The 23,662-nt window shown below is 46.7% G+C and overlaps 2 protein-coding genes across 2 annotated transcripts in view; one reads left to right on the plus strand and one right to left on the minus strand.

Annotated features, from left to right (window-relative positions):
• LOC114700899 (steroid receptor associated and regulated protein) lies at positions 1–14,895 on the minus strand. Its single transcript, XM_028880739.2, is given in 4 exon segments — positions 1–495; positions 497–573; positions 575–752; positions 14,696–14,895. Coding segments are annotated over 4 exon segments (630 nt in total). The 3' UTR covers positions 1–320.
• The window catches only part of Zbtb17 (zinc finger and BTB domain containing 17), a 22,037-nt gene continuing 13,124 nt past the window's right edge, over positions 14,750–23,662 (plus strand). The window contains 2 exon segments of the mRNA XM_028880688.2: positions 14,750–14,900; positions 17,121–17,207. The gene's annotated coding sequence lies outside the window, so the exon portion shown is untranslated.

Here is a 23,662-nt window from a genome sequence, read left to right on the forward strand (position 1 = left end):
ATCTCTCTAACCGACCTTCATCCTTTTTGGAGAAAGGGTTTCCATTCATCGAGGCTGGCCTCAAAACAATTACTTTGAATTCCCTTCCCAAGCTTCAGGAAAACCATGATGTCAGCAGCAGCAGCACCCTGTAAGGACAGGTAGAAGATGCTTGGTTGGTACCATGCCTGGCCTCTGCTGAGAGCCTGACAGAGAGAGGGTGGGGAGGAGGACAGAGACGTGACTGGCTCTTCTGTCCTTCAGTGCATCCAGGATGCCTTCCTGGCTTCCGACGTCAAAGACTCCTGCATTCAGGCTCTCCCTGAACAGATCCTACCAAGCTACTCAACCTGCCCACGGATACAGGAAGAGAGAGCCCGGACAGAGCACCCAACTGTCTCCCAAGTTGAATGCTTTTCAGTAGCTCCAGCCTTCAAGGGTCTCCTCTCAGCTTTAGGATCATCCTGAGGACAAGGTGGGCTAGCGGGGAGGAAAGCTGGAACCACAAGTCCTCTAGGGTGGCAAGGCATCCTTGGCCCCGGCAAGAGGTCTACAACTGAGCGAAAAGTCCTGAGTCCCATGCATTGTGGTTTTTTCCACAGACCACAACAAACGTCTTCATGGGCGGAGTGACATGTCCCTGGCTGGGTCTTGATACTTGGGGTGTCACTGGGGGTGCTGCCAGGGAGACTTGTTTTCCAGTGGCACGGTCAATAACACAAGTGATGTGAGCTGTGGGGACAGTCTTTGTGGGGGCAGGGCCGGCTACAAACCTAAAAGGAAGAGAAGGGTCAGAAGTTTGGGTTAGCGCAGCCAACTAAGTGTGTTTAGTTATTTATTTTGTGTGTGGGCACACGTGTGCCATGTTCTGCATGTGGAGACCAGAGAATGTGGTGATATATTGTGTATCAAATAAAGCTTGCCTGAGGATTAGAGGACAGAGCCAGCCACTAGATTAAACATAGATGCCAGGCAGTGGTGGCACACACCTTTAATCCTAGCACTCTGGAGACAGAGGCAGAGATCTGTCTGGATCTCTGTGAGTTCAAAGCCACCCTCGACTACATGAGATTGATTGAGTCTAGGAGAGAAACAGAGCCAGGCAGTGGTGGCACACACCTTTAACCCCAGCACTTAAGATCTCACGCCTTTGCTGCCAGCATTTGAGAAGCACACGCGCCATTAATCCCAGCACGAGGAAGGAAGTGATATGGCTGGGCAGAGAAAGGCATGTAAGGCTTGAGGAGACAGGAACTGGAGTTTTTTCAGCTGAGGACTCAGAGGCTTCCAGTCAGAGGATTCGTGGAAACAGGATTGGCTGAGGAGTAGGTGAGGTGAGAAGTGGCTGTGGCTTGTTTCCTCTGATCTTTCAGCATTCACCCCAATATCTGGCTCTGGGTTTTTATTAAGACCAATCAGGATTCGTGCAATAGGAGGACAACATGTGGAGTCTATTCTTCCTTCTACCATGTGGATCTGGGGAATGAACTCGGATCATCAGACTTGGCAACAAGTGCCTTCACCCACTCAGTAATCTCACAGGCCCAAGACCTAAGTTTAAACTGTGTATGCCCCCTTTCTTACCTGTTCCCAGGAACCTCAAGCCTGGGCTCTGGGTGTGTCTCAACTTTATCTTGCTCACAAACACCCAGGGAGTATCTTTACATTACAGTTGCAGGGATGGGTGTAGTGAGATCCTAATTAGTCTGAATAATAAAAACCTGGAGTCAGATATCAGGGTAAAAACTGAAAGATCAGAGAAGCAAAGGAGCAGCCACAATCACCTCTTATCTCCCCGACCCCTCAAACTGAAAAGGAGCCAAGATCCTGTCTATGCTCCACCTATCACTTCCTCTCTCTGCCCACTTCCTGTCTCCTGTCTGTACAGACCTCCAGACCTCTATGGTTAACTAGTGACTAGCTCCACTCGCTGATCTTCAGGCAAGCTTTATTTGTCAGAACACAAACAAAATATCACAACATTTCTTTTTTTTTTTTTGTCTAAAATAAAAAGAGAAGGTTTGTATCATCAATTCTAATTAGTCTTAATAATAAAAACCCAGAGTCAGATATCAGGGTAAAAGCTGCAAAATCAGAGAAGTAAAGAAGCAGCCACAATCACCTCTTACCTCTCCGAATCCTCCTATGAAAAGGGGCCGAGCTCCTGTCTCCTCCTGCCTTATATTACTGTCTCTACTTCCCTAGTGCTGGGCTTAAAGGCGTGAGCCTCTACCACCTGCTCTGTTTCTCTTTTAGACTGGATAAATCTTGTATAGCCCGGGGTGGCCTCAACTCCTGATGATCCTGCTTCCTCCTCCCATGTGCTGGGATTAAAGGTGTGTGCCACCACTGCCTGGCCTCTATGGTTAATAAGTGGCTAGCTCCACACTCTGATCTCCAGGCAAGCTTTATTTGTTAGATCACAAATAAAATATCACCACAAAGGTACTAACATAGAAAAACTATGTGAATAAGTACAATAACTGTATACATATATATGCAATAATTACATCAACAAAGTCTAGTCTATTAACATTTGACAAATTCAGAGGAAATACCCCATTATCTATCCTGTCTTGTTGAGTCCAAAGGGTTGTACCTAATTCACCGTCTATCCTATTTTGCATTACCAACCTCAAACTATCTTTTGATGTCTCTCAATCCTACACACTTTACACCTCTTTAGTGAGTTTCTTATTTGAATTTGTTAACAAGGAAAACTATAACTATTTAGTTTTCAACATCAGAGACCTGAGAAGGAAATAATATTACCTGAGTAAGCAGGAAGTGCAAGCAAGAGACCTCCAAAAAATGTGAGAAATGACAGAAACAGCTGGCTGCCTGGACAGTCACCTAAGGTTCCTCTGTAACGTTGGGGTATCCACCTTCGGCATACAGGCCTAGAATATCTGATAGACTTTTCTGTGAAGCAGGATATTTTGAAGAGCTGTCCTACCTTGTCTTGGCAAAGTTTGGCAGTCACTTTCTTTTGTGTCCTGCTTGTCCAATTTGGACAGCATATTGTCAGCAGTTGAGGCAAGGGCACTTTCTTGTCCAGTGGCTAACTTTTGCCACAAAGAAAGCAAACTCCATATGGAGTTTCTCTGATGCCCATCATCTTCTCTGAAGTAGATTAGTGCTGCCAGGAGCAGACAAGTCTCATAGTCATACAAAAAGAAGAATCTATGTTATTAAAACATCTTAAATGCCATATTCTATAGATTTCTGAAGTGTTTAAAGACCACCTGTCTACCAAAAATATATCTATTTGGCCTAGAAAACATGCATAATACGACTACAAGTTTGATTGTAATAGGTAACTAACTACTAACCTGCATTTCTTTATTATCCTAAACAGTTTGTAATAATATACTTCAAGGACTAGAAATTTGCATTACATTGTTAAATGAGCTGTATAGATACAATTCCTTGAACAAGAGTAGAAATGTATGTACCGTATGTTCTAGCAAAAATAATCTCAAATTTGTATCAGTATAAAAAAATCCAAGCCAATGTAAAATATTTAAAACTAGTAGTTGCACCAGGCGGTGGTGGCACACACCTTTAATCCCGGCACCTGGGAGGCAGAGCCAGGCAGATCTCTGTGAGTTCAAGGCCAGCCTGATCTATAGAAAAAGATCCAGGACAGCCAAGGCTACAATGAGAAACCCTGTCTCAAAAACCTAAATAAATAAATAGGTAGATAAATAGAGACATGCTGGCTCCTGGCAGCACCCCTGTCTCCTCCAAGAAAATGGATGGGCACAGAAGAACTTCCACATGGAGCTTGCTTTAAATGTGGCAAAGCTGGCCACAGGACAGAAAAAAATTCCTTCCACTTCAACTGCTGCCAAGACCCTGTCCAGACTGTGGACAAGCAGGACACTGGGGAACTGATTGCCCTGCTTTGCCAAGACAAGGTAGGCCGGTCTCCCCAAATTCCTACTCCACAGGAAAGTCTGTCAGATCTTCTGGGTCTGGCAGCTGAAGACAAATGCTGCCCTGGGACCCCTGTCTCCAATGACTATGGAGGAACCTGGGGTCGCTGTCTGGGTAGCCGTTAAGTCTCTGTCATTTTAATAGCTTTGGAAGGTGCTTCACCTCGGCTTACTCAGGTGAAATTTATCCTTCCAGTTCTGATGGCGTTTGATGACTAGGGTACTGATAGCTTGGCCTGTTTAACAGCTCCCCCTGACCCTCCAAGGCTACAACCACTTTGGTAGTTCATTAGATACATTTCTTATTAAAAATACAGACAGGGGGCTGGAGAGATGGCTCAGAGGTTAAGAGCACTGACTGCTCTTCCAGAGGTCCTGAGTTCAATTCCCAGCAACCACATGGTGGCTCACAACCATCTGTAATGAGATCTGGCACCCTCTTCTGTATACATAATAAATAAATAAATCTTTAAAAAGAAAAAGAAAAAAAAATACAGACAGGCTTGCCTTGTTCACAGGCTTCATAGTAAAGGATAAACAGCCTTCAAATTTCCTCTGGCTGTTTTCCAAGTGTAGACTTAAAGGTGGGTTTCATCAGGCTAAAACCAAGCTCTCTAGACAGGAAAAATGCCCATGCCTTTTAACCCAAAGCCATGCATGACCTTTGCTAAGGCACCAAGGTGTGAATCTGTTCCAGCTGCTTGACAGTTACCTGCATGTTCCTGAGGAAAGAGCGCTGCTACTGTATCAAGGAGTCTGGCCTGGTGGGAACTAATACCGAGTCACTCCACAAATTGTCTGAAGAACTTTGCCAATACAACCAGGGCACATCTCTGTTCCATTCCTCCCGGCAGTCTTTACTCTTCCCCTGGCTAGCCCTGTTCGTGGGACTAGTGGTAATAATCGATTTTTTTTCTCCTAGCAACTTGTCTTCTCCGCTTCCTCCAGGAACAGATTCCTGAGGTCTCCAGGATGGCAGTTAACTGAGTGCTTCTTCACCCACGCCTCGGACTGAGTGTGAGTCCACTGACTCCCGACTCCCCTTCCCCAGGAAGCAGTCAGATTTGGACCAGAACCCATATAACCAAGAAGGTGGGTGTGTTCAGCTGGAACTTCCAGCTGAGAAAGCCCCAATTCCTGTCTCTCCAAACCCTGCCCTCTTGGAAAAACTGCCAAGTGGTGGCTTCTCCCCTAATGCTGCATGATCCTTGCCTAAAGCCTTATAACTGGGCACAAACTCAGCTTGTGGAGAACACGTCATCACCTCCATACCTACAGGGTATTTAAGGTCCCTCCTTTAGACTGGCCATGTGATTTCTCTCCTGCCCCTTCTCCCTTCTCAATCACTGGGGGCCGGAGGGTCACCCAGGAATGCTTTGCCCAAATAAACATGGTCTTTTACTTCTTAATTTGGCTTGATCTGGCTTACTGCGTCGGTGGAGAAACCTATTATTGGGGTACAGAAAACCTATCACAAACAAACAAAAAAAGTTAAATAGAAAATGATTGAGTTAGATGCTATGCCAGCCTACACATGCACACACACACACACACACACACACACACACACACACACACAATCAGTCTAGGCTGGGACCTGAGGTTATGTCATACAGGCTTATGGGCTACACTGTAAAGGGGGTCTAGAAACATGAGGGGAGTCGGGGTAGCTTAGAAAGAGGAGGGAAAGGGGGCTCAGCCAGCATGGGTGCTGGTGGCCTTTAGGGAGGTCCACAGCATCCTCATCCCACAGCTTACAATAATTACACTGACATCCCGAGGTACTTTGCCTGGGGATCCCTGCTGTAACTGCTCTATCATGCTGCCCCTATCTCCGAGCTCAGCACACCATAGAACCATAGAAGAGAGAATGAATGAAGTAAGCAATGGATTCATTCAGGAAAAAACACCCAGAGAGGCACTGTCTAAATCCAAAGCCTTTGCTATTTATTTATTTATTTATTTATTTATTTATTTATTTATTTATTTATTTATTTATTTACTTATCTATCTATTTATGTGTTTGTTTGCTTATTTATTTATTTATTTATTTATTTATTGACTGACTGACTGACTGACTGACTGACTGACTGCATAGACAGGGTCTCCTGTGTAGTCTGGCTGTCTTTGAGCATATCCATAGACCAGACTGGCTTTGAACTTCTGGCGACCCTCTTGCCTCTTCCTTTCCAGCTCTGGGATTACAAATGTATAGCATCATGCTTGGCCAAAGCCTCATGGTGCTTTAGGTGTGTCAGGTGTGGTACCTCAGGCCTGTAATCCCAGCACTTGGGAAGCTGAGTCAGGAGGATTGCTCTTTTGAGACCAACATAGACTAGAATGAGATTCTGTTTGGAAAAAAAAAAAGAAGCTGGGTATGGTGTCCACTTTGTCCACCTCCCCCGCTTGTTCACCCCTTTACACACACACACACACACACACACACACACACACACACACACACACACACACACGGTTTCTCTGTGTAGTGCTGGCTGTCCTGAAACTCAACCTATAGACCAGGCTGGCCTCAAACTCTCAGAGATCTGTCTGTCTCTGCCTCCTGGGTGCTGGGACTAAAGGCATGTGTCATCATGGTGCACAAAACCACTGCCCTCACAGCACATACACACAACTAAGTCAGTGGGATGGTTTAGAGGGCAAGATCACTTGCTGCGACCTGACAACCTGAGTGTGATCTCAGTATATAACAATAGAATAAGACCAACTTTGAAGTTGTTCCTTGACACTATGCATGTGCATGTGCACAGTAAGTTAATTTAACAAAAAGTAACCTCTCCAATTAAGGAAATAATACCCCAGCTCTCTTCCATAGCTGGTGTAATCTTTGCCGGGGCCAGAGGACGCTCGTGCTCTGGTTTGTCGGTTGATACAGGGACTGTGTGAAGTCACACCACTGGTAGCAGCCATACACCCCCACCCTGAGCCCCCTGCCTGCCCACTCCTCCATACTTGGCCTTTTTCCTAGTGCTGAGGAGCCCGGTGCCACATCTTACCAGAGTTCGTCTCCAGGCTAGAATTCTTGAGGCTGGCTCTCCAGTCCTGGGAGTCCTTTCAGGAAGCCAGGCTGCCACAGGGCCTGTCTGAGAATGTCCTTGGACACATCTTCCAGATGGTTAATAGCTGCTCCACCATGGGGCCAAACCTTTCATAGTCACAAGGGAGCCCCAGGAACTGGACCTAGGGGACTTCTTTGATCTGAAAGTTTATATCAACAAATTCTTGGGTGTGGGGAGACAGGCTTCCTACCAAGCAAACTCTATCTTTCCCCAATCTAGCTGCTTCCTGACCTGGGATAGCTTTCTGGAAGCTTCCTAGTCAGGCCTCATTCCCCTAATTCCAGTCATTAACCGGCTGCTTTGGCTTCTTATTTATTTATTTATTTATTTATTTATTTATTTATTTATTTATTTATTTTTAAAGATTTATTTATTTATTATGTATACAATGTTCTGCCTGCGTGTATGCCTGCAGGCCAGAAGAGGACACCAGATCTCATTATTGATGGTTGTGAACCACCATATGGTTGCTGGGAATTGAACTCAGGACCTCTGGAAGAGTAGTCAGTGCTCTTAACCTCTGAGCCATCTCTCCAGCCCTTCTTATTTATTTTTATTTGGAGGAGGGGGCAGGGTTTCAATCTGCAGCTAGCTGTTCTTGAACTTCTGATCCTCTTGCCCCAGGCCCCTAGTGATGGATGATGGACACAGGACCACCATGGCTGGCTGTGTATAGTATGTCGACACAAAAACTACAGCTCTCATCTTTAAGGGAATGAAAGAGTTTATTCTGGAGCTATTTTGAGTGACCAATGTTCTGGGAACACAGATCTAGGTTATCCCAAATTCCATGTTCCAATGTAGAAGCAGCTTCATGAGCTTTACAGAACAGAGAAATTCATAAATCGAGGCAAGTTTAAAACACATTGGTGGGCACATCATCAGAGAGACGGTTTGGAGAGATGGGGGAAGCTTCTCCATAGATTCAAGACGCTATCTGATGACAGCTTAGCCTTCGGATTGGTGGAAGCTGGTGGTCTGCTAAGTTAATACTTTTTGTCTATTGTCACAAGATGTTAGTTCTACCACAGGAGGAAGGCAAGGGATGGCTGTTCCAGAGGGCCAGAACTTAGCCCAGTGATAGGTAATTAGCCTCAGGGCCTACACGTTCCAACCTCTCTACAGTATTGAAATCCACCAGGCTCTGCATACAGATTTTTTTTTTAAGATTTATTTATTACGCTGGGTGGTGGTGGCAGCGGCGGCGGTGGCACACGCCTTTAATCCCAGCACTTGGGAGGCAGAGGCAGGTGGATCTCTCTGAGTTCAAGGCCAGCCTGGTCTCCAAAGCGAGTTCCAGGAAAGGCCCAAAGCTACACAGAGAAACCCTGTCTCGAAAAACCAAAAAAAAAAAAAAAAAAAAAAGATTTATTTATTACATATACAGTGTTCTGTCTGCATGTATGCCTGCATGGCAGAAGAGGGCACCAGATCTCATTAGAGATGGTTGTGAGCCACGGTGTGGGTGCTGGGAATTGAACTCGGGACCCCTGGACCTCTGGAAGAGCAGCCAGTGCTCTTGACCTCAGAGCCATCCCTCCGGATCACATACAGAGTCGTTTCAGGAGTTTCCATTCACAGCTCCTCTTGTTGGCCCAACCATCACATTTTGTGCTTCCAGAAGCCACATATTCTGTGAAATGTTATAAGCTCCCTCAGAGGTAGGAAGCATATCCCTAGGATCTGAGGTAGAGGAGGCTGAGTAGTGGGCAGGACAAGCAGTCTTCAGGAGAGAGGAACAGCTGCTAAAGGCCGTTAAGAAAGAAACTCCTGCCGGGCGGCGGCGGTGCACACCTTTAATCTCAGCACTTGGGAGGCAGAGGCAGGCAGGGATCTCAGTAAGTTCCAGGCCAGTCTGGTCCAGGATAAGTATCCAGTTCCAGGATAAGAAAGTAAGTAAGTAAGTAAATAAATAAATAAGCAAGCTTCTGTATCATTGTTTTTTAGACCTTCTGTAGCTTACATAATGTGACATAGATTGCTATATTGAAAATTAAGTAACCAAAAACACAGTTTGGCTTAATGGAGTGAAGATTAAAGAAACAAATGTCTAAAAGGCCTAAAATAGGGGGGGAAGGGGAGGGGGGCAGGAGGGGGGAGAACAAGGGAATCCATGGCTGATATGTAGAACTGAATGGTATTGTAAAATAAAATAAAAGGAAAAAAAAAAGAGTCTGTAATTAAAAAAAAGGCCTAAAATAACCAAAATTTACAAGACTGGCTATATAGTACCTCCTGTATTCATAGTTATTTGCATTCGATGAACAGTCTTAATAGTTTTTACCTTTTTTTTTTTTTCAAGACAGGGTTTCTTTGTGTAACCCTGGCTGTCCTGGAACTCACTCTGTAGACCAGGCTGGCCTAGAATTCAAAGATCCACCTGTCTCTGCCTCCTTGGCTTATGTTATTTCTTTATCTAACAGACCAAAGTTTATAAGTAGATTTAAATATTTGTCCTCCGAATCATGTTTACAACCACTATGTAGTTTAGTAGGAATATTTTATGTAGGCATCATTCTCTAAATGGATTTTATATACTTAAGGCAAAGATTATTTGAAAAGCAAAGGCTTTGTCTAGTAAGAAAATATACTTTATTTATTTATTTATTTATTTATTTATTGCCAAATGCTGTTTATTGAAGGAGGGAAGAGGTCTTAAATACAGGCTTACAGGACAATGGGAGAATCCCAGAGGGCAGAAGTTTGATACCGATGTTTTACAATCTTGCATCTAAGCTGTTAACACCCATTATGCAGGATACACAGACAAGGAACTTCCCTTAAGCATTCAAGAGGGTGAAATCCGGCAGGGAATTAGCATAGGGAGGATATCAAGGTCAAGGTCAGCAAGCAAGGCAACAGTTACCCAAAACGGGGGCCAGGACCCTACAGGTCCCCCTTTTACTAAAAAATGAGCTTCTGACTTAGGTTGCGTGGGACATCAGCAGGTCACCTTACCCCTCATGGAGATGCCTGCCCAGACCACACTGGCGTTCTGTCTTAGGTTGGTGAGCGCCCCCAGGCATTACCTGTCTCTGAATACTCATTATCATACAGGCTCAATCGTGTGTGAGCTGCAGAGTTAACTGCTGCCAAAGATCTCAAAGTGGCACTGGGCTTGCAATCTGTGCGTTTGACACAGAAAAGACCAACAGAGGTCCTATCTCACCCATAGCCAGTAGGCTAAAGGCAACTGAGCCATTCCCTTCCTTAATGAGCCTTACTGCATATTGGAGTCCTTGTAAGAAAATATAATTAATCATATTTTTTAAAAATATTTATTTATTGTGTATACAGTGTTCTGCCTGCATGAATGCCTGCAGGCCAGAAGAGGGCACCAGATCTCATTATGGATGGTTTTGAGCCACCCTGTGGGTGCTGGGAATTGAACTCAGTACCTCTGGAAGAGCAGCCAGTGCTCTTAACTGCTGAGCCATCTCTCCAGCCCTAATCATAGGTTTTAAAATGTCTATTTAGTACAAGGATACTAGGGAAAAAATATCAATACTTAAGGAATTACTGTGATAGAAATTTAAACAATTTTATCTCAGGATACTGAATTAATTTAAAAAATGTTCTTTATATTTTAGTTACAACTACATTTCTTTTTAAATACCATTCACAACATATTTTAATCTTAACATTATTGATGTTGTTATAAAATTTAGCAATCAATTTCAATGAGGTAATTTTAAACAAAAGCCCAGGAGGTTGTGAAATGATCCACATGAAATAGTTACTGACATCTGTTTGGCTGGAATCTCTAGCTCACCCCTGCTTGCTCCTATGAAAGCGCTATTTTTCTCTCTCTCCTTAAAGAAAGAGTAAAATAATATTAAAAACTTAAGGTTGAGAAATAATCAGGGCACTTGGATCTGGTATGGTGCTTTGTTGACTTTGAACTTTTGGAATGCTGATGAGCAAACAGCAGCTGCTGAGAGACATGGGATTGTGGAAGGAATTACTGAATTAAACCAGCCTAGATACTTTAGGATGTCTTGGCTTCAGAATGGGAGTCAGGAAATGCATTGCCTTGGGGGAAAGGCTATGCTTTTGTTTCCACAGGAAACAAAAAGCTATAGATTGCTTCAAAATTAATGAAGATCAGATTTGACTAGGGGAGACCTCTTGAGGATCTTGGCTGCGGATGTGAGGGAGGAAGCCAAGAACGACCACAGGATAGGTGATGTATAAGCTGATCCTTCTACATGGGAACAGCTCTGAGACTGGATGAGATATGATAAATTTTGTTGGCTACAGAATCCTCCTAACAGTTTGGTTATACTGTCCAAACAGACATAAAATTGACAGATGTCTTTTACCTGCTCAAGCATAAAACAAATCATCTCTAGCTGACTTGTGCACACTGCACGTTCTATACTTGTGATAATACAGATACGTATGTTACCTTTAAAAGTTTGCCTGTTTTCAGATCAAAAGGACAGGAGATCAATAAAGACAAGTATCTCGGGTGATCCAGCCTCTCAGAATGCTTCAGTTTACAGTTTCCTCAAAAGTCTACATCCAGAACAACTTCAAAGCTGCTAGCTGAGATGGTCCAGCCTTACAGACTACTCCAACCAAGACTTCAGATAAGCTCTACACTTTCCCATTACACAGAGACTAAACAAAAAAATAGCACAGCACCTCTGCCCCCAACACCACGGAGACCACAGGAGCCAGAGATGGCTATCTAGGTAATGGACTAGTCACTGTCATTTTAACTGATACATAGGCCATTTGGATTATACTTAATGCTATAATGTATCCTTCTCAGATCTCTAATAGTACTGCTGGCTAGACTAACTATAGCTTTGTCAGCTTAGCAGCAGCAGACAACCAGGTTCTTACCCCAGGCTGCAGCCAGCTTGTTAGCTCATTCCATATGTAAAAATCAACCCTTGCTTTTTCTAGAGCAACTAGGTATCCTATTGAGAAAAGGTAGAGAGGTTTGCCTTGCTAATAGGCTTCATATTAAAAGGTAAACAGGTTTCAGGTCTGATGAGCTGGTAGAGCACTGGCTAGTTACTGTTCAGTCATAAGCTCAAGATTTTATATTTCTTTTGGTTATCTTCTAAATATAGACTTAAATGTACTTCTCATTGGGCTAAAGACATTTCTGTCCAATCTATTTCTGGCTCTCTAGACAGAGAAAAAATGTTCATGCTTTTTAACCCAAATCTATAGCTTTTGCTAAGACTCAAAGGTGTGAGCCTATATCCAGCTGTTTTACAGACACCTGTTACCTGCTTTTTCTACAGTGTGGATTTCAGTACAGATTGGTAATGCTAATATATCTGAAACTTTTATGTCTTTTTGTAAACTAAAAAATTCATGTTGACTTCAGAGAATCGAGGAAGTCTTAAGACTTGGATCCATCTCTCACAGTCAAAAGGACTCCAGATAAGTACAGCGTAAGTTTCCCCACCTGTTTATTCCTGAGGATGGTATTTCTCTCTCTCTCCTGGTCTTGGGACTCCTCTATTTCCCCAATTACTAGGACTATTGGCCCGAAAGTTCCAAATATAAGATTTTCCTTTAGGTTCCTAAATTTTAACTTCCATCAGTAGTCTATATCTGTCTGAGCAGTTTTCCACTTGGCTGACAGACACGTACAAGCATCAGCTGCTGTCTACAACATGCTCTAAATGACTGAAAGCCCTGGACTTGCTGAAGGCTGATATGGACCAGTCCAGCCTATGTGAATGCTCCCTGCCTCTTCAGCTGGTTCAGCAAACCAGAGACTTCCGATGAATGCCCCATTGCCTGAATCCCCTCCTTGCCTTTGACTAGCATTCCAGACTTCCTGGGCCCTGACAACAACATCCTAGTTTCAGCAAGAAGTACAGAAGAGGGTATGCTTCCCTTGTTCCCCAACAGCCTGGAATATTAGATCAAAAGGAAACTTCCTGTTATATGGGACAAAATAGTTTCCTATAGTGCCTATTGGCTTACCAAGAAAGGCAACTGTTAAAACCAAATGGACCCAGATCTATCGTAGGTAGATTCATTAGTTAAAATAGTTCTATGGTATGATGGGGCACTCAACCTGCTCTATTTAAAACAGAGAGGTTATTATATAGCTGTAAAAGAAAAATGTTCCTATATAAACCACACAGGAATCATTATAAATAACTTGGCTGTACTAAAAAAAAATGTCATTGCAAAAAAGGGGACCTGAGATGAAGTAAATAACTCGTCTCCATTCTCATTTCCAGGTTCCTTCTAGATGATAATTCTGATGTCAGCCATTACAAGGCCTTTGGCCATTCTACTTCTGCCAATTGCTGTTGGCTCTTTATCATTGATGCTTTAATTAAATGATGATTCCTGTCTGGATACCTTAAGCTGATGGCTATTAGATCCTAATATAAACAGGTGCCCATCACAGAGTCAAGGATTTGACTCAGGATACAACTGGGGGGGGGGAATGCTAGAGCCATAGTTACATTTTAAGTTTTAATTACCATGTTATAGAAATCCATGAAACAAAAATGTCTCTGATCTGCAAACCTCTTGCCAAGGACAGATAGTTCCTAAAATGCTGGAGGCTATTGTTTATGAGAGATAACAAACCACGTGTTTTTCATTCTCCTAAATAAGTTTGTTTGACCCATCTGTACCAGATGTGCTTGATCATGTGTGGGAGTGAGGTAAGTAGACAGGAAATATGTCAGGATGTATGCTTGCCCCTGATTGGATTTGATGGGAAATGCAATAAATTCTGGGTTTTCCTTTTTTTTTTTTTTTTTTTGGTTTTTCGAGACAGGGTTTCTCTGTGTAGCTTTGTGCCTTTACTGGAACTCACTTGGTAGCCCAGGCTGGCCTTGAACTCACAGAGATCCGCCTGGCTCTACCTCCTGAGTGCTGGGATTAAAGGCGTGCGCCACCACCGCCCGGCTGGGTTTTCCTTCTTAAGCCCTTCCCATACTTGATACTGGGCCATTTCCCAGGAACCTGGGTATGGACTTGGCCATTTCCCATCCACGTGGCCAGTTTTTAATTAAAGCTTGCTCAAACTTGGCTTTAAACTGTAGTGGTGTTCTTATTCTTGATGGGTGGGATTAATATTATGCTTAGATTATTATTATTTACTTGAGATTTACTTATTTTATGTGTATTTTGTCTACATGTATGTATGTGCACCATGTACATGCCTATTTCTTGCAGATACCAGAAGAAGGTATCAGGTCCCTTGAAATTGGAGTCAAGGTGTGGGTGCTGGGAACTAAAGCCAAGTCTTCTGCAAGAGCAAAAGTGCTCTTAACCTCTGAGCCATCTCTCCTGTCCCCGGTTTTAAATGTGGGTGTTCAAGACTGAGCTTGGGTTGTCCTGCCTGCATAACAAGCACCTTGCCCAATGAGCCATCTAACAAGTTCAAGTTGCTGCTGTTCCTCAGTACTGCAAAATATTACCAAAACCATAATGGGAGCCACAACTAGGTTCACATCTCTGCTCCATCACAAAGATGTGCGAGTATATGCAATTTCCTTAACCCTTTTTGCAACTAAGTTTACAGTCTTTCAAAAAAAAAAAAAAAAAGAGGAGAAATAACACCGTTTTATGACGTGAGGAACAAGTGAGACGATGAACATGGCGTCTGGCAAACAGTCAGTGCCACTGCGGATCTATCTGGAGCGGAAAGCCAAGCTGGGGAGTTAAAATGGGAACAAGTCCAAAAGTTAACTAACGAAGAACTTTTGGCTAGGCGCATGCGCCTGTTGGCGGTCGCGCACGTTGAGCCGCGCTGGGCAAGCGACGGAAGTTACTGCCGGGAAGCCAGCGAGGTCGGTTCCGCCCGGCTCTAACATGGCGGCGCCCTTTGTCTGCTGTGAAGCGCTGCCCCCGGCCTTCTCGCGGCCGTGATGCACCTCCCCCTGTGGTAGAGTTCGGGACATGGCAGGTGAGGCTGGGCCAGCGCGGGCGGCCGGGGAGTCCCGGGAGGCGGGACGGAAGCCGCAGGGGCCCGGAGACTTGAGATGCCGGGACAGTTGTGTGGGGGAGGGGAGGCCCGGGCGGAGGGCGCCGCGGGCCGGGGAGCGGCCCGGAGGGGTGGACGTGCACCCACGCTGCCGGAGGGGCGCGAGTCGCCTCCGGGACCGGGTGACACCCCGGCTGGTGGCATCTCCGCCCCCGCCGCCGGGCTGTCACCGCCCCTTGACCTCGCGCGCCGGCCGCGGCGGGTGGGCGTGCTGCGGCCGCGTGGGGGCGAAGTGCGGGGCGGCCTGGACGTGGTGCGGAGTAGGGGCGGACACTGCCCCCACCGTAGACCATCCATTCATTCACTCGTCCCTCCATCCGTCCACCCTGTTTCCCTCCTCTCCGCCCCTGACAGATCTGAGAACAGAGCAGGAGATGCCCGCGGTCTAGGTCCGCAAGTGGGACCGGGGTACCCGGCTCCAAGCGGAGACTCCACCTCAGTTTCCTCAGCCTTAAAGCAGGGCTCATAATAAAACCTGTCTTCCCAGACTGTGTGATAGGTTACATGAGGTAATAGGCGTACTGAGCCTAGCATGCTTACCGTTAAGAGAGTGAATGTCCGGAAAGTCCCATGCTCTTATGTGTGTCATCGCCTTTCAGAGAGCAAAGACTCACATGGGAGAGAGGAACAGGCCTTTCAGAAATCACTGTGCTGCAGGAGGGAGCCTTGCTCCAAGACCCCTTACTCAGTCTAGGTGAATCCAGGGAGTCCCATTCTCCCAGGAAGCCGAGCCTAAAGGGTACTCAGGGGAGTGAGGCAGGAGAAGGGTGGTATGTCCTTCGTTGAAGGTGTTGTCTGTGAGAATGCTCAAACTCCGCTTTCCCTAGCAGAGATGGGCGGTAAGGCCATTGAAGCTCTGCCTAAGTCTCTGGGACGTTCCAAAGTTCAGCACTTTTAGCTTTTAGGTTAATGAGAAGGCATTTAAGTATCAGGTTTGTGGACAAGAAAGATCACTGGGCAAGTTGAAGAGGAATAAAGGAGTGAGCCTGAAGTCAAGAGATTGCCAGACTAATTTAAGTGAGGCGTAAGGGTGGCCTTGAGTAAGTTTAGGTGCATGAGAATGAGTGGGGAGAGATCATTTTGGAGGTAGAATTGATAAAACTTGGTGATAACTCCAGTGAGAAAGCACTGAGTCGTCAGGATTGTCCCATTTCTTCTTAAAAGTGCGTGTATGTGTGTGTCAGAGGACAGTTTGTCAAGTTGATTGGGTTCTTATCTTCTGCCTTGTTGAGTCAGGGTCTCTTGTTTCTCCTGTATAGTGTATTACAGGCTCGATACCCCAAGCATTCTGATTCTCCCGTCTGTCTGTCATCTCTCCCCAGGAGAGCTGAAATTACAGTTGTGCCCCACTGCATTGTGGCTCTAGGGAATCAAACTCGGGTTGTCAGGCCTGCACAGCCAAACTGGCACTTTACCTGCTAAGCCAAGTCCCCAGTGCTGTCCCCTGTCCTTGCTGGTGGATGTTGGCATTGCTCACTGTGGTAGGAAGCAGGACAAGGAACACATTTAACAAGAGGAAAGATTTAGTTTTAACTGAGCGGGAAATAATGTGCCTGAGAAATAGGTAAGTCTGGGATGGTGGTTCATGCCCAGAACCCCAGTACTGGGGAGGACAAGACAGAAATGTGGATAGTTCAACTCACTATATAGCCTGAGCTATATTGCAAGTTCTGGGCCAGCCTGAGCTATAGAGTGAGACCCTGTCTAAAAACAACAACAACAAAAAAGAACCCTAAAATCCTGTCTAAAACATTGAGGTGAAGCTATCTGGTGGTGATCTACCACTGTCATGAGGGTGTGGATGGGATGAGAATCAGTGTTGTGGACATCTCAGGAAAGTCTGTGCTACCCTAAACTGAGCAGAGCATCACCACTGGCTGGGCCTTTTCTCAGGAAGGAGTTCCTGAGTGTGGAGCTTAGAATCCTGATTGTTCATCTTGTTTCCCAGGCCCAGCACACAGTCTTCTACAGCAGGCCAATAGTAATTCATTTTACCATTCACTGAGGGCTTACCTTTTGTCATGCTCTGTCCTAAGCTCTGCACTTGTCTCATTGATGGAAGAGAGGAGGAGCTGGGCCTGGAGAGCAAGCAGGTGCCCTCACGTTCTCACTGGAACTTCCACTTGGGTATCTTTGATTTAGGTGATGAGCTGGAGGAGGGGAGCCGAGCTGGAGTTCCTACAGGCACACTGTCTGAGAAGAGAGCCCCCCACTTTTTGGAGATCTGAGGTATGTCTATAATACTGAAGGACAAAAGCTGTCTGTAGGAGACAGGGGTTTTTTGTTTGTTTGTTTGTTTGTTTGTTTTTTGAGGCAGGGTTTCTCTGTAGTCCTGGCTGGCCTCAAACTCACAGAGATCTGCCTGCCTCCTGAGTGTGGTGTTTCAGTTTCTGGCCCTGAAAGGTCTGGCCTATATGCTGCATCTACGCTCAGCCACTCTCCTGTCCCTGATGGAAGTCTCTGCCACAGGTTCCCCGCTCCACCTAGCTCAGAAGCCAGAGCTTAGAGAGGGAAGCATGCCTCTGTCCCAGCCAGGGCCAGGCCCTCACAGGGACTCTCCCAGTGTTCTGAGTAGGTCAGCTGCCCTTCATGCTGCAGACATTGTCTTAGTGTTTTTGGAGCTGGGCACTGGAGATGGAATCAAGGGCTTGGTGTGTGCTAGGCAAGCACTCTACTACTGAGCAGTCTCTAGCCTTCAAAGCCATGTCTAGAGCCAGGCTTCTACCTCTTCCCACTGTGAGTCCTTTCAGCCCGAGACATGGTTATGTGATCCTGCGTGTTTAGGCATATAAACTAGGTGCATGAACCAAACATTTTCTAATAATTAATCATGAACAATTTTATGCTTGAACCAGCACTTGGGAGTCTGAGGCAGGAGGATCACTGGGTTTGAGGCCAGCTATCTATATGAGATCCTGTTTCAAAGAACATCAACAAAAAGTCATTAAATCTGAACCATCAGAATAAATGAATCATGCCCCCACCTTTCCTCACCCACAATCTACAGAAAAAACTGTCACTGTGATCTTTAGGGTCCTCTGTGTGCCACCTCTGGTTATCCTCCTTCTTGAGATCATCATCTTCTTCCCTTTGTGTGTGTATGTGTGAAGGCCTGAGGTCCATGTTGGGTGTCTTTATCTCTGCCTTGGTGTTTGAGAGTCTCACACTGAACCTGAACCTTTGCGTTTAATGTAGATGGGCTGGCCAGTGAGCCCTGGGAATCCGCCTGTCCTTACTCCCAGGTTCCAGGGTTCTAGATGCTACTGCTGGCTTTCACGTGGCTGCTGGGGATTGTTAGGCTTATGCAGCAGGCACTGTATCCACTGAGCTCTTCCTAGTCCCAGCTTGCCTTGCTTTGTAGTAGCTTTACCACGTGGTCGTATTACTAACCAGTGTGCCAGTTAACTTTGTACTTGTGCTTGTTTTTTTGAGGCGGGTACCCAGTTTGGCCTCAAACTCTGTATGTAGCTGAGGATGGTCTTGTGTTCCTGATCTTCCTGCCCTAGCCTCCTGGAATTACAGGCAGGTGTTACCATACTGGTTAATTTTGTACATTTTAAAACTCCATATAATACTGTTTTCTTCAACTCTTTTTTTTTTGTTTTGTTTTGTTTTGTTTTGTTTTTTGAGACATGGTTTCTCTGTCTCTGTGTCGCCCTGTCTGTTCTGGAACTCTCTCCGTAGAACAGGCTGGCCTGTTGTTCTCTCTCTCTCTCTCTCTCTTTCTTGCACGCACGCATGCACGCACGCATGCAGAATACAAACTCAATAGAGTTTCAAATTGTTGAGATCTTTTTCTTAGAATTGCTTTGAGCTCGCTCTCTACCCATGTAGATACACTGGCTGAGATGGGTTTTGAATTCACTGGCTTCCATTGTATTTCTTGCCTCTCTGCCTCACAAATGCAGGGGTTAGAGGTGTGTGCCACCATCCTTGGCTGGTTTTGTTTTTAAATTGTTTTTTATTTTTATTTTATGTATTTGGGTGTTTTCTCTGCATGTATGTGTGCACCAGGTATTCAGTGCCTATAGAGGCCAAAGGGCATTGGATTCCCTAGGACTGGAATTATAGATGGTTATAAGTTGCCATGTGGGTGCTGGGAATTGAACCGGGTCCTCCATAAGAGGAGCAAGTGCTCTTAACCGCTGAGCCTCTCTCCAGCTCCTGGTTTTGTTGTTTTTTGTTTGTTTGTTTGTTTTGGTTTTTTGAGATGGTTTCTCTGTGTAGCCCTGGCTGTCCTGGAACTTGTTTTGTAGTCCAGGCTGGTCTTGAACTCACAGAGATCCTCCTGCCTCTGCCTCCTGAGTGCTAGGATTGAAGGTGTGCGCCACTACATCCGGCTTATTTTGATTTTTTGAGACAGGGTTCCTCTGAGTAGCCCTGGCTGTTTTGTTTTGTAGACTAGGCTGACCTTGAACTCAGGGATCCGATTGCCTCTATATAGTGCGGGGATGAAAGGTGTGCACTACCACTGCCCGGCTCCTGGCAGTTTTGTTTTTGAGACAGTATTTTGCTGCAGAGACCAGACTGTCCTTGAATTTGGTCCTCCTGCCTCAGCACCCTACCCACTGGGATTACACATGTACATCACCATGGCCTGGGACTGTTGGAAATCCTAAGACAATGCTGTAGTGAAGATTAAAGATTAAAAAGGCAGCCTGCTAAGTGCTAGCAGACTGCCTCATCTTGTCGTCACTCCGTGACACATTGATTAAATCTTCATCTAGAAGGGACCTTATTACTGAGTCCTAATGGGGGAAAAACCCAGGAAAGGTCAGCATGTGAAGAACAGTGTCATACTGAGGTCCACTAAGTCCTTCTCCATTCTTTTTCTTTTGAGACAGGGTTGCATGGAGCTGAATTGGCTTTGAACTCCTCATCTCCTGCCTTCACCCTCGTGCTGAGAGTAGAGGTGTGCCCCATATGCTCAGCAGAAACTTCCTTTGAATAATTTCAATGTTTTTTTTTAATCAATGTTAATTATAGATAATAATGATTTCATTACTGCACTTCATACATGTACATATTGTATTTGATCATGTTCCCCCCCCATCACATTCTCGACACTCCCAATCTGTTCTCCCCCTTCTTCCCAGCTAGTCCTTCCTCTCTCTATTTTCACACCTCCCCCCTCTCTCTCTCACTTAACTGGTGAGTTTAATTAGGGTTGCTTACAGGAGCACAGGTGAGATTTGTTTTTTTTTTTTTTTTTTTTTTTTTGGTTTTTCGAGACAGGGTTTCTCTGTGTAGCTTTGCGCCTTTCATAGAACTCACTTGGTAGCCCAGGCTGGCCTCGAACTCACAGAGATCCGCCTGGCTCTGCCTCCCGAGTGCTGGGATTAAAGGCGTGCACCACCAACGCCCGGCCTGGTTTTTTTTTGTTTTTTTTTTTTTTCAGGAACATGGGTATTTTTTTCCTTCCCCTAGGAGCCATTAGCTCCTTGTAGATCCTCAGAGAGGGGTGACACCTCCTGAGCCCCTGGGCTCCATCTCGGATGTTGATGGGTCCAGTTTTGTGTAGGTCATCACAGCTGTTGTGAGTGTTGGGGTTCTGCAGCATTCACCCTCCTGCAGGTGCTCACAGCCTTGCTGCTCCTCCTGCCAGATGACCCCGATGCTTAGAGGGGTGCTATGGATGTCCCGGTTTATCACTGACTGACTGACAGACCAATTCCGAGTCTCTGTGGTTGCTCTGCCCACTCCCAAAAGAAACTTCTCTGGTCAGTGCTGGCGGCAGCATTGATCTGTGAGCATTAACATCATTATTTAGAAGGCAATTTGATGGGCATGTCATATCCCCTTAGTCAAACAACAAATGTAGCATCCCTGTTACAGTACATACACACACACACACACACACACACACACACACACACACACACACACACACACACACACACACACGAGAGGGATTTAGTAGAGGGACTGGCTTCCTTGATCATACAGGTTGAGAAGGAGAGCCTACCATAGACTTCTGCAAGCTGAGACCAGAGGCTGGTAGCATGGCTCAGCTCAGATCTGCAGGCCTCAGTACTGGGTGAGTGGCCCAGTGTAAGTCTGCATGTGCTGGTGTGAAGTGAGTTGAAGGTCAGAAGACCTGGAGGAGTGAGGGCCAGAGAAGGACATCCCAGGCTTAGGGGTGATAACAAGAGTCCTCACCTCCCCTATTCCATGATGTTCTACCTGAATCATTGGCCAGTGAAGGTGCCCACCCAAATAAGAGTAGGACTTCCTCTCACTCCAGAAGCTTCCTGAATGACTTGAGTGGTGCTCCACAGAAGGGGACTTTTGGTTACCCCATAACTGGCTCGCCACTGTTATCCAGTGGGCACTTCCTGCCTGGTCAGTGAGTCGTGTTCTCCCTAGGGACAGGGTGAGTAGGCCTGCTGCTGACAGTTCCCCCAGCATCTCCATAGCACCCTCTGGGCCGTGAGGGCTAGGCAGCGGGGAGAAAGAAAGCTTTGACCTCGATCCCAGCTGGATCTCTCCCGTCCGTAGCCAGAGCCTGTGCTATCTCCAGCAATCGGGTCTTCCTGGGCAGTGACGGCAGGAATTGGGTGTGGTGGAATGCCACTGGGCTCTAAAGGACACTGAAGTCACAGACCACAGACAGCCAGTCTCTTTTCTCTGTAGGGTGGTCCTACTGTGTCCTTTCCCAGTGAAGCCCCTTGGTCATGCAGGTCATGTGTTCTGTAGACAGGAGTTGGCGCTGCTGTTGGGTCTCAAGCACTGTGAGGCCTTGTGTTGCATCTGCTTGAGGAAAGTGAACCCCTGGTAGTGGACCCTTGTCTCCTGGCTGTCGCTGTTGTGGGGTAGTGGCCCCTGTCTCCTGGCTGTCGCTGTTGTGGGGTAGTGGCCCCCTGTCTCCTGGCTGTCGCTGTTGTGGGGTAGTGGACCCCTGTCTCCTGGCTGTCGCTGTTGTGGGGTAGTGGCCCCCTGTCTCCTGGCTGTCGCTGTTGTGGGGTAGTGGACCCCCATCTCCTGGCTGTCGCTGTTGTGGGGTAGTGGCCCCCTGTCTCCTGGCTGTCGCTGTTGTGGGGTAGTGGACCCCTGTCTGGCTTGTGTATGGTGTGTTGTGGGGTAGTGGCCCCCTGTCTCCTGGCTCCGTTCCTGCTGTCGCTGTTGTGGTAGTGTCTCCTGGCTCGCTGTGTGGGGTAGTGGACCCCCATCTCCTGGCTGTCGCTGTTGTGGGGTAGTGGACCCCCATCTCCTGGCTGTCGCTGTTGTGGGGTAGTGGACCCCCATCTCCTGGCTGTCGCCTCTGGCCTGGCTGTCGCTAGTGGACCCCCATCTTGTCGCTGTTGTGAGGTAGTGGCCCCTGTCTCCTGGTGTCGCTGTCGTGGTAGTGACCCCCAGTCGCTGTGGGTGTGGACCCCCATCTGTCGCTGTTGTGGTAGTGGCCCCCTGTCTCCTGGCTGTCTGGTAGTGACCCCCATCTCCTGCTGTCGCTGTTGTGGTAGTGGCCCCCTGTCTCCTGGCTGTCGCTGTCGTGGGGTAGTGGACCCCCATCTCCTGGCTGTCCTGGCTGTCGCTGTTGTGGGGTAGTGGACCCCCATCTCCTGGCTGTCGCTGTTGTGGGGTAGTGGACCCCCATCTCCTGGCTGTCGCTGTTGTGGGGTAGTGGCCCCCTGTCTCCTGGCTGTCGCTGTTGTGGGGTAGTGGCCTGGCTGTCGCTGTTGTGAGGTAGTGGCCCCTGTCTCCTGGCTGTCGCTGTTATGGGGTAGTGGACCCCCATCTCCTGGCTGTCGCTGTTGTGGGGTAGTGGACCCCCATCTCCTGGCTGTCGCTGTTGTGGGGTAGTGGCCCCCTGTCTCCTGGCTGTCGCTGTTGTGGGGTAGTGGCCCCTGGCTGTCGCTGTTGTGAGGTAGTGGCCCCCTGTCTCCTGGCTGTCGCTGTTATGGGGTAGTGGCCCCCCTGTCTCCTGGCTGTCACTGTTGTGGGGTAGTGGACCCCCATCTCCTGGCTGTCACTGTTCCAGCATTTTTACGTATCATAATGATGGTGCCCAACAGCCTCAACTGTTACCCCAGGTTTACAGAAAGGAAGTGGGGGTTCCTGCTGCCCAAGGACCAGCTCTGCCTGATTCCGAGCCCTAGGCTGTCGCTAGGCCTAGGGCTGTGCTCTCGGCAGCGGCCGGCAGCTCTTCACCTGTGCCTGACGCTGAGGGTGCACCGCTCCAGTGGGCACCTTCGGGGATTGCTATTCCCAGGATCTTCCCGACTGACGCATTCTTTGTGAAAAAATTAGTAATTTTTCCATTCCCCTTATGAAATATTGTTTTCTTGAGAAGTTTTTAGTCACTAGGTCTTGTAGAAAGTAGAAAATGTCATTTGTTGTTGTTATTTTGAGTTTCATAAGATAGCTCAGGCTAAGTGGTGGTGGTGCACGCCTTTAATCCCAGCACTCGGGAGGCAGAGCCAGGCGGATCTCTGTGAGTTCGAGGCCAGCCTGGACTACCAAGTGAGCTCCAGGAAAGGCGCAAAGCTACACAGAGAAACCCTGTCTCGAAAAACCAAAAAAAAAAAAAAAAAAAAAAGATAGCTCAGGCTGGCCTTGAACTAGCAGCAATCCTCTGGCCTCTGCCTCCTGATCACAGGTTCATTACACCACAGCCAGCTGGAGATGCCTTAAAGGTTTGATGCTGGAAAAGAAGGCCTCTGACCCTGAGTAAATATCCTCCCTCC

This window comes from Peromyscus leucopus, chromosome 2 (assembly GCF_004664715.2).
Source record: "Peromyscus leucopus breed LL Stock chromosome 2, UCI_PerLeu_2.1, whole genome shotgun sequence".
Lineage (NCBI taxonomy): Eukaryota > Metazoa > Chordata > Mammalia > Rodentia > Cricetidae > Peromyscus > Peromyscus leucopus.